The following is a 15,554-nucleotide window of genomic DNA, read 5'->3' on the forward strand; positions in this document are numbered from 1 at the left end:
ATTTTTGATATAGATTTTGCCATATTTTATCATCTCATTTTTATAAGTTAGAGATACATGAATATAACTTAGGTGTGCAAAATACAGTTACACAGGAAAAGAAGGATAATTTCATTTTTGAACATTAATGATGATATTGAAGGAATTAATAAAGGGGTAGATTCTTTCCTATTCTAGTCTCCTCCCTTTCTCTCATCACCTCTTACACTTTTTACTTTGACTTTCTCTTTTTATAAAAACATTAATATGACATGTTTAACGTAACTTAATTATGATGACTCAAATAGAAAAAGAAAGAACAGAATCTTACTGCATTAAAAAAAATCCTCCATTCGGCTTTCTGTAGAAGCAACTTTTAAGAGTAAGTGAGAAGTTGCTTTTGTGTTAATTATTAACAAAAATGGGTGAAGCAGTTGAGAAATAGTCAAAGGATGAATGGAAGACTTTCAACGAATGGTTATGGCATGACTGACATGTATTGTGTATATGATATTTGACCCAAAATAAAAAACAAGAAAATTCAGATTCTATTAACTTGTTTTCTGACCCCCGTTTAATTACACTGCAACTGCTTTCACCTGTCTTCTTCTTTACCTTCCTTCCTTGTTCACTCACGGATCATAGATTCCCAACGACTTTTTCTTCAGAACAAATTGGAATCATTTTCCTGGAATTTGTGTCTTTCCAGTTTTTAAATTTTTGTAGGAGAATAGTCCCCATTGTTTGGTGTGTTGATCCTTTTGAGCAACAGCATAGAGAGACTCCCATCCATGTTTGTTCTACTGAATCAGCAACCATGAGAGCTTCCTCCCCAGCTCCCATTGAGCACCGACACCGCCTTTCTGCTTCTGCCAGGTCTCTCTCTTTCTCTTTACTGTGATTTGCATTCGTTTTGCCGACGGTGTTTGATTCTTGGTTTTCACACTCGGAAAAATAAGCATGTAAGAAAGCCCTCACTTGAATTTCTCAAATTTTGGGTCATGATTCGTTTATTTTGATGAACAGCGGGTCCCGAACCAATTATTATTCTGGTGAGAATTTGAACGTGTCTTGATTAATTGACGAGTTATGGTAATGATTAGGCTACACTTTACTCAACTGTTTGAAAAGGGTTTGGCAATATCATTAGCAACATTTCTGAATTGTACGGCGTATTCTTGGTCAATGGGCATCGTGCAAGCGGTTTCGCTATCGGATTTTAATGGGGATGTAGAACATTCATTATTTATACATGTGCTGTTTTCACATATCAGTGAGCAGTGCATTCTCAACGATCGATTTGATTGCCTAACAATCGATTGTATTGCTGGGTGGAACTTGTTTCCAATGGCGTTCGCTTATTTACTGCTCGATCTAGTTGTTATGCATTCCGTTTATTGCCCTTTGCACTTTTTTTAACTTGCCATTCACACATGTGCTCATGTATGCAGTTGCCAATCCCTTTTTTTTTTTTTTTTTTCAGTGAAGACTGTAACAGAAGAAGGCCCCAGAGGAACAAGGATTTTAAAGATAGGAACTTGAAGCCCACCTTGAAGCTTGTGTTGGCTGTTATCATACTGGGGACTTTTCTCACACTCTTCTTCTCTCCTGGTGTTCATCATTCAGATCATCAATCCCGTTCCGTATCTAAGTAAGTCCCTATTGGCTGATTACCTTGCTTTTACTTATTAGTTATGTTATTAGTTTACTCTTTGTTACTTTCTTGCTCAAATGGAAAGTTCTTTGGCGTTAGGTTTTCGAATAATTTTCCCCACCTGGGAAAATATGTTGTCAGCGCATCCCTCTTTGTTTGGAATTGGAAAAGTCGTATTTTCAGTTTTCAGGCAAATGGGAATTGGTCTTTTTTTTTTTTTTTTTATCGCTTTGCTCTCTCTGCCGTGGAGATTTTTTGTAACAAAAGTTTATTGCCTGCAGCCCAAATTCTGATGAAGGTTGACAAAAAAGAGTGTTGCTCAAGATTTACGTTATGTATCATCTGTAGAAACTAACTGGGATGAAATTTCTGATGCTATTGAAAATCTGACGGACAAAAAGGATTATCAGGGAATTGGCCTGTTAAACTTTAATGACAATGAGATTGACCATTGGAAGGAGCTGTTGCCAGATTGTGAGCATGTTGTCCTACGCCTCAACCATGCGTCAAAAAACATAACATGGGAAACCCTGTACCCTGAATGGATAGATGAAGAGGAAGAATTTGAAGTTCCTACTTGTCCCTCTCTACCAAAGCTTCAAATTCCTGGCAAACCTCGGCTTGATCTGGTTGCTGTTAAGCTTCCCTGCAACAAGTCAGGCAGCTGGTCAAGAGATGTGGCTCGGTTGCACTTGCAGCTTGAAGCAGCAAGGCTGGCTGCAGCTTCCAAAGGGTATCACCCAGTGCATGTGCTTTTGGTGACAGACTGCTTTCCAATCCCAAATTTGTTTACTTGCAAAGAGCTTGTCAGACGGGAAGGGAATGTTTGGCTTTATGAACCAAAACTGAATACGTTGAGAGATAAGCTGCAGCTCCCTGTAGGGTCATGTGAGCTGTCAGTTCCTCTCACGGCTAAAGGTCAGATTTAAACTAGTGTCTCTCTTTTTTCATCAAAATTTGTTTTTGTGCACTGAAAGCTGCTAGTCTTCCTTCTGTTTTCCTTTTATTGTTCAAATTTCACTGTCTTGGAATCCTTTATAATATAGAGTTCAGTTCACTCAATAAATTATTTTCACATTTTGTATGTTATAGCTGGGCATTGTACAATACAATCGGTAGTTGTTCTAAAAAAACTTGAGTTGTTTCTCTGGAGCTTAATTTGAGGTGTAGGTAGTGATCCACACCAAGGAGACAACATCACTTATGTAAATTATGAATTAGATAGGTAGTGGTCATCCACCGCATCAAATGAACTTACAATATTGAAACAAGTAGTGTATTCATATGGTTCCAGACCAAGGCAGATATCACGATGACAATGGTTTAGGTGTTTTTGAGTTTTAGTCAAACTTTTTTTTGGGTCAAGTATAGCCGGTCCATCCAGATGTACATGCATGATGCAAATGCATGACATCCTTCAGTGTCACTGATTGTAGTGTCAGGCTCACCATTTGGTCGAAGTGATCAAATTACTCATGATTTATGATGCTCAAAATTGTCATGCAACTGAAAACCCTTTATATATGTATGACTGTGTAAACCACCATGTGTATCATGTACTCAGGCGATCTGCTACATCAGTGATTGATGTTAGTGCTGACCACCTGCTAGCCTTAATGTTAGTTGTTGAAATTTTTTTGTGAAGATCTTTTTATATTTTTACTCTTAATTGTTAAATCTAAACTCCATCTTGTAACCCATGTGGTAGGTTACCATAAGTCATGGATACTTTTGATATTTAACTGATGAACTAAATAATTGCATGCAGAAAGCTTTTACTCGGAAAGAGCCCACCGAGAAGCATATGCAACAATCATACATTCTGCCCATGTATATGTTTGTGGAGCCATTGCTGCAGCTCAGAGCATCCGTATGTCTGGTTCAACGCGAGATCTTGTAATACTTGTTGATGAAACAATCAGTGAGTATCATCGTGGAGGATTGGCAGCTGCTGGGTGGAAGGTTCACACGATCCAAAGAATCAGGAACCCTAAAGCTGAACCAGAAGCATACAATGAATGGAACTACAGCAAATTCCGTCTTTGGCAGTTAACTGATTATGACAAGATCATTTTCATTGATGCTGACATGCTTATACTCAGGAACATTGACTTCCTGTTTGAGATGCCAGAAATATCAGCGACAGGAAATAATGCTACTCTGTTCAACTCCGGTGTGATGGTTATCGAACCATCAAATTGTACATTCCAGCTGCTCATGGATCATATAGATGAAATCGTCTCCTACAATGGTGGAGACCAGGGTTATTTGAATGAGGTATTTACATGGTGGCACAGGATTCCAAAACATATGAACTTCTTGAAACATTTCTGGGAAGGTGATGAGCCAGAGAAAAAGGAGAGGAAAACTCACCTCTTTGCAGCTGAACCTCCAATCCTCTACGTCCTCCATTACCTGGGCAATAAACCATGGCTTTGCTTCCGTGACTATGACTGCAATTGGAATGTGGACTTTCTGCAGGAGTTTGCCAGTAATGTCGCACATAGAAGGTGGTGGAAAGTGCATGATGCTATGCCGCAAAACTTGCAAAAGTTCTGTTTGCTTCGGTCCAAGCAGAAGGCAGCACTTGAGTGGGATCGGAGACAAGCTGAAAAAGCAAATTACAGTGATGGTCACTGGAAAATTAAGATAAAAGACAAGCGTTTAAAAACATGCTTCGAGGATTTCTGCTTCTGGGAGAGCATGTTATGGCACTGGGGTGAAAAGAATTGGACGGATAATGCTACTGCTACTCTGTCACCACCTGCACTTACAACTGCATCCGTCTCTTCTTCGTGACTTGTTTCGCGTCACGTTTTCATACTTCATACCGAGGACACAAATCAAAACATGGTGCATGCTTACAAATGCGCGAAAGAAAAGCTTATCTCCTTAAAATTCAGTTAGCATCTAGTTCAACAACTTCCTTGTAATTCATTTTATAGTCATTATTCCTAATACATCATACACCCATTTTCGCATCAAGGTTGCATACATTTGTGTATTTTTAATGTTTTTTTTATTCTTTTTGAGGCTGCATGCCATGATGTCTTGATTTCTAGTCCCCTCAAAAGTGGCATTTTTTATGTTGGCTGCTGTCTTTTTTTTTGCGTCTGGATATCCAGGTCGATTTGGTTGCTTTTACTTGGTCTTACTGTTCCTGGATTCTGGGGTGAAGTATTTCCACCATTATCATATCTGATTTTTACAAAACCTAATAAAAACTGGCATTTTATTGGTGTTGCTAGACTAGGAAATAGACGATTCAATAGCTGCAAAAGAAAATTGGAGCAATGATCCCTGAACTTTGGTCCAATTAAAACATTGGTTCCAAACCTAAAAATCAGTGACTGTTGGTCCCTGTTTTAATGTGAAGTAATAATCTTTTTGGCTAACTTTGTAAAAAGTTTCATCCAAAATAAAGCGTTTAGAAGGGACAAAAATAGATGGAAGTTTAAACGGAGTTAGTCAAAATGACTATTGCTCTACATTATAACACGTTCAGGGACTAAAACTCACGAATTTTTAGTTCAGGACCAAAGCTCCAATAGGACTAAAGTTCAAGAACCATCCTCCAATTATCTCTTCATGCAATGGTGTTGTAGTCCAATTGGTTAAGAACATTCTCTTTTGCCCTCAAGATTCAAAGTTCGAAACCTCATCTCCCTCCATATCGCTTGTATATATAAAAAAATCATTAGGTCTATATATCATAGACTCTTTAACATTGAAAATAATGTGGTATCGTCCGACTCATAGGAAAACTTCAAAAGCTTCAAATCATAGCTCTGCCCCTGAATTTAATCCAAGAATTTCTCCATATGATGGGTGTGTTTTGACCTACCCAAAAATATTTCTCTGTTTGAAGGGAGTTGTTGATGAATGAAAAGTTTGCCATAATTCATTCTTGAAAATCATATGGTTTTTAAAACTTGTTTTTGGAACATTTCATAACTTTCTTGACCACAATCATATATGGATCACCTACTACACTAAATAATTGATATTAATGAAAATAAAGGACAATGCTTGCTTGTTTTGGTTGAGATGTCATTATTTAGTTAACATAAAACATATACCAAACACAGGTCATTACCAAGAATGGGTGAGAGTGGTTAGGTTCAAGTCATCTAATCCCACTACTAGTTAACATAAATAAACCCTATACCAAAGAAAGCTTATAAACATAATTGAGTGTTAAGTGTATCACATCACTATCACCTTTGTTTTTTATTTTTGGAAACACTCATTTTAAGGAGAGATTTCTCAACGTGCCGGAATACAGGCACATATGTTATATGCATTATACAAGTGGGGTGATACTTGAAAAGAGAAAAAAAAAAAAAACTTGCCTCTACTTGTATAGTAATATGTGAAGTACCATCCTGTATTTCAGTCACATTGAAAGTCTTTAACCGGCCCTTAGTTACTGAGGTCTTAAATAGTCTAATAATATTTTTCTTTCCTTTAAAAAGAGTCGCCGCAGCAGTCCACCCTTTTAAGGGCCAAGAAGACTCATAGAGGCATTTTAGCCTCTTCTGCCATCATCGTGTAGGGTTTTGGCACCTCTCTAGCTATTACTCCAATAGTTAGGGCTATTTTGGCCCAATCACTTATTTGGTGGGGAGAAACTAATCCAATTTGAAGTTGTTGATGTTTATATCGGTCAATCATAGAAGAAATTTTTTGATTCATTTCATTTTGATCAAGCTTCCTTCCTATTAATCTAGAAGTTGTTTTTAGAAACAAGGAAATGGTTCAATTCCAGAACCAAGATTTGTAGTTCTCGAACGAGCAATTGAAAAGATTCTGGAGCATTATCGGGTTTAGGTATTGTTCCTCCGATAATTGTAGTACCAATTACTTCTTGGCGAGCTCTAATATGATCAGATTTATAAGTAAGCATCTTTGTAAAATATGAGCAACACCAAATCCCTCTAGAACCCAAACTTCCATTCTCCTAGCCGTTGTGCCGATTGATTGGCCCTTCCTCTAAGGGGTTGCTACGTAACAAGTGCATAATGTCCATTGGAACGTCCATGTATTTATCAACTTGATGAATTAATTTCAAGATATAAGGCTTTCCTATTATAACAGGTTGTTCAAAAGGATTTCCCATTCTTCTATCCACTAATGTCAGGAATTGAAGTCAAGATGTGTCGTGTGAAATACGAACCTAAAAATCGTCCCCAACCACTGAGTCATAACGTAGTAATTAATAGTCTAATAATATTAAGTTCAAATTAGCATTAGCCTTTCTAAATTTGATAAGTCTCGGAACACGGGCAATGCTAATAAAAAAGATTGACATTAACCAAAATCAGGAATTCCACCAAAAAAAAAAAAAACAAAAAATGAAAAACCAAAATTGGGAATGAGTAGCTAATGGGTACACCATTTGACACGAATTAGCTGTCTATATTAGCAGCATGTCTAACTTTATGTTTTATAATTGTTTTTTGAATTGAGTGAGATTCTACCCAATCTAATCGTTTCGATTTTAAGCGATTTTAAGTGTACTAGAAAAGCACATTATTTTAAACAAGTTATTTGCATCCATGTGTGCAATATAGAGGAGAGTTCTATTCTTTCTTATTTGAACGGTCACAGTTAAACTACATTAACATTTTATATTAATTTTTTTTATAGAGATAATAAGACAAAAAATAATGTGTGAGAGGAGGGGAGGGAAGGAGATGAGAATATGAGAAGAGAGAATCCTACTGTAATACATTTTATAATTAGAGTTTTGCTGCCATTTAGTACTTCCGTATAATAGTACTAAGAGTTTCGTCTTTATTGTAAGTGAGAGGTTTTCGATTCTTACTAAAAAACGAATTTGAACAACATTATTACTAATTAATTGTGAAATTTATTTAGTTTTCTCATATCTTTAATCTAGATAATATCGTTGTTTTGAAAAAAAAAAAAAAAAAAAAACAATAATAGTATTCACAACGATCTTCCCTTCGATTGGGTCTTGAGCAAAATTACAAAAGAAAATCTTCTTGTTTGTCCTCTGACCAAACAGAATCCACGTGTCGTTGTTTATATGGCGTTAAGTTTTTTTAATATTACTTATCAAGCCACGTCAGTTTGGACTGTCGTCCCTATCAATTTTCTAGGTTACTTTACTTTTGTAATTCAAGCAAAAGTCTATTTTTTTCTTTAACCAGCGTTATTATCTAAATTAAAAAATAGAGTAGTGGGTTAAATATTACAATAAACTAATAATAATGTAATTTAAATTCATTTATAATGATAATCAAATTAAGAAGTAAAAAAAAAATTATTATACCCATTATTATTGTTATTATAAATAAAAAGGAAAAATTTGAAATAGGTCAAATTTTATAGACTACCTTTTGAAATATGTCAAATTTTTAATAATTTATGACTTTTGAAATAGGTCTAATTTTTAGTTTCTTTGACCAATTTCAAAAAACCCCTTATAAAAATGAGATAAGAATTGCTGTTCACTGCTTTAGGAGAGTAGGTTTGCTTTATATTTGAGCCTAGTCTTCTTCATCATTAATCATTATTGCGTAAAGATAGGGAGAGAGAGAGAGGGCCAAAACAAAAGAAAAACTTAGCGTAGAAACTTTGACACTGATGAAAAAGGGTGATGTAGATTAAATGTTAATAGCAATTAGAACGTTTATCAATATGTAAGTATTAATCGAATCATCAAATTACAAGTTATCTAGTTACACGATTTTGTTTACAAATTTAGAGGGGTGTAGTCAAATTAAGATTTTAAAAGATTTTAAAAATGATAGATTTTATAGGATTTAAGAGGATTAAAGACTCGTACAAAATTCATTTGAATTTTAAAGAATTTGAATGGATTGTGTGAATTGTGGTGGAAGGATTTGAAATCCTAGGGGGTGAGGTTGGATTCTTTTTAGTCTTGGTTATAGTTCTCAAATCCCACAAAATCCACAACTTATTGAAATCCTTAAAAATCTTAATTTTTTTTAATACACTTATATTTGAATAGATTTTAAAATCCTTTAAAATCTTTTAATTGACTACACCTAGATTTGAATAGATTCTAAAATCCTTTAAAATCTTTTAATTGACTACACTAGGATTTTAAAGTCTTTTAAAATCCTCTCAAATCTGAGTTTGACTACAACCCCTTAGTCTCTTCAATAGTTAAGAAATGAATAAGACCAAATAGGTGTACCAAAAACTAAAATAGGATGACCTAACCCACAAGGCAAAGCCAAAGCCAAGTTCCACAAATTGACCAACCGTCTCCTGACCTCGTTTATGTCTCAGTGACTCAGCCAACCAAACTCACTCCATTCCATCACATAGCATGGCTCTTATAATGACTTTTGTTCGGGTTGGATCTGTCCTTCGCACAGCTTCCCGGGGTCTTGCTTGTCGAGCAAGGGTTGCTGCTTGGTGTGCTGCAATATGAGTTTGCTATTAGTTTGAATGGTGCCTTTGTGGGGTCTTTGTTAGTCCTTGAGGCTCACAATCAAAACTATTATAGATTTGAGCGTACTAATGTTATCTTTGTATAACAAATTGTTTTTTTTTTTTTGTTATTATCTGGGTTGATTACTTAAGCCACAAGTTACTTAGACTTTTTGATCTTATTGGATTATTACAGATGGGTTAAGTCCGTATAAGGTTCTTTTTCTTGTCTTGTAAACAAGGACTTTTACTCATAATATTGTATGTCTAGATAAAGCGAGTTTAGGACCCTTCCAACCATTTCTTTGATTACAATTAATACTAAAGAAGCAAGGTTAATTAGTTTAGCTAGATTAATCATAGATGAAACTTTGAACGAAAAGCAGTTGAAAATGAATTAAAAACACAATGGAAGACGCATTAAACAACATATCTACTCTATGTAAGCACAAACAAAAGAGACTTGGGCAAGATTATAACCTTGTCAGGCAGGGTTCATCTTCTTGCGACCATTTCTCTTTGTGTTTTACAAGGGTTGTAATGTTTGGAGAATGAAATATAAAACGGGTTTACTAAAGGGATTCAATACTACAATACTGGAAAAAGGTAGCAGAGCTTCTAAACCTTGACAAAAGATGGCTTTCTATGGTTTGCTGCGACTGTGTTTTGAATTCCATCACACAACATGACTCTTATAACGACTTCAAATTTGTTGCTGTGACTGTGTTTTGAATTCCATTGTTTCTTTTATATAAAAAGTGGTTTTCTAACTTTAATCCTTGAAGAAGATTGAAATTTAAAATAAACATGGTGTTAGATTATATATTGATTATAGTTCTTTGATGTGGCTTTAATTCAAAATAATTAATGTCTATTTTATTCAATGTCTCCCATTATTTAAATTTATTAATATACACATTTTAATATATTTTTTGACCAAACAAAAGTTTTTTTAATTTATTAATTTTATTTAACATTATTCAAACTTGAAAAACTCAATTAATTCTACCTAAATATTAGTATCGAAATGTATTATATTGAATTAATGTATTTAAATGTTAGTACCCATTACCCAAATGTATGCACCGAAATGTATTATATTAAACTAATGTACCTAAATGTGTATACCGAAATGTATTATATTAAACTAATGTACCGAAATGTATTATATTGAATTAATGTACCTAAATGTTTGTATTTTAATGTATGTACAGAAATGTGTGTACATAAATGTATGCACCAAAACATATTATAATGAATTTAATGTACCTAAATGAAGAAGACAAAGTACATTGAAATATTTGTAAAATAAAAATTAGCTTATCTAAATGTTTACAGCAAAATATATTACGATGAATGAAATGAAAATTATAATTATAATGAAACAAAATTAATACATTAAAATTAGGAAGAAACAGAAAAATAATTAAAACATAAAAAATATAATTAATAAATGAGGTGATTAATGTATCAAAAGACTAAAATTATATTTTGATCTTACTCATGATTTTAGTCTAAAAGTCATCATTGCCAATGATTAAAATGAAGTTTCTTAATAAATAAAATCTCTAAAACAACACCAAGAAATAAGAATCATAAACGAAGAATATTGTGTGCAACCAAAATATTGTCACGTGCACGTAATGTTATTTTTATGTACTGACGAAGGGGATGAATAACTTTGTATTTTTTATTTCAACGGGAGCGAATAACCTTTTTATGGTCAATGAGAAAGTATGTAGTTGTTGTAGTTGTTGTTATACTACTAGGATATGTCCCACATAAAATGAAGTTTCCTATATATAGAGAGAGGTGTGTGTATATATCAAATGAGGAAATGCTTCAGTTGAATCAGCAGAAAAGATGAGAGGCCCCTCCCCTACTACTACTCCCACTGAAACCAGACACCGCCTTTCTTCACCACCTCAGTCAGTCTCTCTCTCTCTCTCTCTCTCTCTCTCTCTACATTTTAAATTTTCATTTCTTAGTGACTTAGTGTAGCTTGACTTCATTTTGATTGGGGTGTTTGATGCTTTTAGCTCCATACTAAGCATGTACGGAATTCTCTTCGCAAGAACGAAGTCGGTTCTGTATCCACACATGTTCATATGTTTTGCTGGCGACAATCATATCAACACATTTGGAAGACATAGGCTTCGTGATTTAATTACCAAACTCACTAGATGGCCTTTTTCGTTACATATATGTGAACTGTATAGTTGCAGATGAAGAGAAGGCTAGTTTTGTTAAAGGGAAATAAAAAACACACGCTTCTCATGCAAACCCCTTAGTTACTGCTCTCTTTAGTTTTTATCCATTAAATTTGTCACTCTTTGTACTTCTTTCACTTGCCATTTAGAATGCGCTCATCTTTTACGTATCCCTTTTATGTTTCAGTGAAGACACCAACAAAAGAAGGCCGCAGAGAAACAAAGTTCTTAAAGATATTGAGAAAGCCCTCCACTTTCACGCTCAAGAAAGAGCCTTAAACTGCAAGCTTACCTTGAAATTGGTGTTGATCGTTCTTGTATTCGGGACTTTTATGACGCTCCTCCTATCTTCTACTGTTTATAATACAGATGACCTCTCCAGCTCTGTATCTCAGTACGTCCTATGAGCTTATCACCTTGTTTTCACTTCTTGTTTCGTGGTATTTGTTTACTCTTAATTAGGTATTTTATTGCTTCAACATTCTGTCTCTTTTCTGATGTTGAGGCTTTTGAAAGTTTTGTTTTTCCTCTTTGCTTTCTCTCTATCTCTCTCTCCAGTGCTAATAGTTGTAACATAAGTTTATTGGCTGCAGCCTAACTTCTCAATGCAGATGGATGAAAGGAGCGTTCCAGCAGATTTACGTTATATATCATCTTTACACATAAACTGGAGTGAACTTTTGGACTTTGTTGGAAAACTTACTCACAAAAATGATTATCGGAGAATTGGCCTATTAAACTTTAATGACAATGAAATTGACAATTGGAAGAAGCTCTTTCCAGATTCTGAGCAGGTTGTTCTGCATCTCAACTATGCACCAAACAACATAACATGGGAATCCCTCTATCCTGAATGGATAGACGAAGAACAAGAATCTGAAGTTCCTACTTGTCCCTCTCTACCAAAGCTTCTAATTCCTGAAAGTTCACCGCTTGGTCTGGTTGCTGTCAAGCTTCCCTGCAACAAGTCAGGCAGTTGGTCAAGAGACGTGGCTCGTTTCCACTTGCAGCTTGAAGCAGCAAGGCTGGCTGCGTTACCGGAAGGATATCACCCAGTGCATGTGCTTTTGTTGACTGACTGCTTCCCCATTCCATGTTTATTCACTTGCAAAGATCTTGTTAGACGTGAAGGGAATGCATGGCTCTATGAACCGAAACTTACTACCTTGAGGGAGAAGCTACAGCTCCCTGTAGGATCATGTGAGCTTGCAGTTCCTCTCAAGGCTAAAGGTAAGAGTTAAACCAGTGTCTTGTGTTGCTTTTTCAATTATTCAGTTTCAAAGTTAGATTTTTCTTTTGAGTCGTTTTTGCGCAAGGAAAGCTTTTGGTATACCGTCTCTTCCATTAGTCTTTCTGTTTTCACTTTTAAGTTTCCAAAACTTGGTGTTTCCGTATCCTGCAAAATGTGGAGTTTAGTTCATTCGAAATAAATTACTTATTTAATAATGCATCTCACGAGAAAATAAATACAAGTCATTGTTACTTTGAAATTCTACTGAGCTCTCGTAACTGCATTATACTTGAGAGTGATCAAATACATGTTTGTACACAGAACATTTTGACTCGGTAAAACCCCACCGAGAAGCATATGCAACAATCCTACACTCTGCAGATGTATATGTTTGTGGAGCCATTGCTGCAGCGCAGAGCATCCGTATGGCTGGGTCAACACGAGATCTTGTGATACTGGTCGATGAAACAATCACTCAGTACCATCGGAGAGGACTGGAGGCTGCTGGGTGGAAGATCCACACAATCCAAAGAATCAGGAACCCAAAAGCTGAACCAGAAGCTTACAACGAATGGAACTACAGCAAATTCCGTCTTTGGCAGTTGACTGATTACGACAAGATCATTTTCATTGATGCTGACATGCTTATACTTCGGAATATCGATTTCCTGTTTCAAATGCCAGAAATATCAGCCACGGGAAACAATGCTACTTTGTTCAACTCAGGTGTGATGGTCGTCGAACCATCAAATTGTACATTCCAGCTGCTCATGGATCATATCAACGAAATTGTATCCTACAACGGTGGTGACCAGGGGTATCTGAATGAGGTATTTACATGGTGGCACAGGATTCCGAAACACATGAACTTCTTGAAACATTTCTGGGAAGGTGATGAGCCAGAGATAAAGCAAATGAAAACTCACCTCTTTCAAGCTGACCCTCCAATCATCTATGTCCTCCATTACCTTGGTAAGAAACCGTGGCTTTGCTTCCGCGACTATGACTGCAATTGGAATGTCGATTTTATGCAGGAGTTTGCGAGTGATGTTGCACATAATACGTGGTGGAGAGTGCACGATGCTATGCCAAGAAATTTGCATAAGTTTTGTTTGCTTCGGACACAGCAAAAGGCAGGACTAGAGTGGGACCGAAGGCAAGCGGAAAAAGCAAATTACACTGATGGTCACTGGAAAATTAAAATAAAAGACAAGCGTCTTAAGACATGCGTCCAGGATTTCTGCTCCTGGAAGAGCATGTTACGGCACTGGGGTGAAAAAAGTTGGACAGATAACGCTACTGTTACTCCCTCACCACCTGCACTTACTACTTCATCGGTCACTTTTTCTTGACCTGTTTTCTTCTTTGGTACTCGATGACATAAATCAATAAAAATGGGAGAAAGAAAATTGTATCTCCTTACTTAGTATAGCTCAACAACTGTCTTGTAAAATTCTGTACTCGTATTTCCCTATACCTATTTTCATCAAGGTGGCATTGATTTTTCTTCACTTTCGAGTGCTTTCTTAGGCTGCAAGCCATGATATAATGATTCGTAGTCATCTGAAAAATTTGTATTTAGATGTTAGCTAGTGTTGAAGAGAAAGTTACCAAAGTAAATAGTAACGACCAGCTGTCAAAAGTTAGTTAGGAAAGTCACTTTTGTAATTACCCTTTCTATTTTGGTTTGTTATTCTTAGCTTTCCTATATACACTCTTTGTAACTTAATCATTAAGAAATGAATTAAACATTTCTCAATATGGTATCACGAGGCCTTCTGTCTTCCGACTCCTGATCCTTTGGGAGAATTTTCTTACCTACCAAACAGATCGCTTCCGTTCTCTTTCGTATTCATCCATGGCGGCCAATTCCTCTCACTCCTCTTCTCCGATGAACACAAACCTTATTTCTTCTATCCAAGCATCGATCAACTCGATCACAATCAACAATATCGGCAACATGATTCAAACCAAGCTGAATCGCCACAATTATCTTGTGTGGTGATCTCTCTTTGAACCGATCTTCCGCCGCTACAAACTCACCGGCATCGTTGATGGATCTGAGCCTCCACCGCTTCGATTTCTTGCTAATAATTCTGGAAATCTCACTTCGATTTCTTGCTAATAATTCTGGAAATCTCACTTCGATTTTGAATCCAGAGTTTGAGATTTGGTACAAAAAGGATCAAAACATCATTATATAGATCAATTTCACTCCCTCTGTAGATCTGATTCCATTCACAGTTGGTGTTCAATCTGCGCTTGACCTCTGGCTTAATCTTGAAAAACGCTTTGGATGTGTATCTCGCTCTCACATTTATCAATTGTTCACGAACTTACAATCAGTTACCAAGGGTTCCCCCTCTATTTCTGAGTACTTGCAACGCATCAAGGAGATTACTGATGCTCTTGCTGCGGCTGGCGCTCTTGTTAATGATCATGATTTGCTTCTTATTATTCTTAATGGACTCCCTAATGAATATGATTCTTTTGGGGACTCGATTCAGTTTCGATTGGTTGATACTTCGGTTGATGACCTTTATGGCTTCTTGCTTAGTAAAGAAATGGCTCTTGCTCATAAGAAATAAGCTCAAGGATTTTCCACTGTTGAATCTTATCAAGTTCTTAACTCCATTCAAGCAACTTCAACTCTCCCTCCCTTGTTTCCTACACCTCAGGCATACATTGCTCAGAACACTAATCTTTCTAACTTCACCAAAGGCAATTCTCAGCGCCATAACAATTCTTACAATCGTGGAGGCAATCACTATCGATCTAACCGCTACAACAATAATTCTTACTATCGAGGAAGAAATCGTGGTGATTTTCGTTATTCCACAAATACTTTCAAAGCCAATCCTTGCCAAATCTGTGAAGATCCAAGTCATCTTGCTATTGACTGCTCAAATTGGATGAATCCTAATTTTCAGGGCTGAGTTCCACTAGCTAAACTTGCAATGTATACAAACACCAACACTTATTCTCCTCCATGGCTGGTTGACTCCGGCTCAAGTTCTCATATGACCAATAATCTTAACAATATCCAGAATCC

General features: G+C 36.0%; 1 protein-coding gene and 1 pseudogene across 1 annotated transcript; both read left to right on the forward strand.

Annotated features, from left to right (window-relative positions):
• Positions 1 to 456: 456 nt before the first annotated feature.
• LOC103940148 (putative UDP-glucuronate:xylan alpha-glucuronosyltransferase 3) lies at positions 457 to 4,614 on the forward strand. The gene is given in 4 exon segments (XM_048575875.1): positions 457 to 855; positions 1,463 to 1,670; positions 1,915 to 2,551; positions 3,402 to 4,614. Coding segments are annotated over 4 exon segments (1,935 nt in total). The 5' UTR covers positions 457 to 796; the 3' UTR covers positions 4,433 to 4,614.
• A 6,238-nt stretch (positions 4,615 to 10,852) lies between these two features.
• Positions 10,853 to 14,013, forward strand: LOC103940156 (annotated as a pseudogene).
• Positions 14,014 to 15,554: the final 1,541 nt, after the last annotated feature.

Source organism: the organism of the source record quoted next, unplaced genomic scaffold, assembly GCF_019419815.1.
Source record: "Pyrus x bretschneideri cultivar Hongxiangsu unplaced genomic scaffold, Pyrus_bretschneideri_v1 Contig81, whole genome shotgun sequence".
NCBI lineage: Eukaryota > Viridiplantae > Streptophyta > Magnoliopsida > Rosales > Rosaceae > Pyrus > Pyrus x bretschneideri.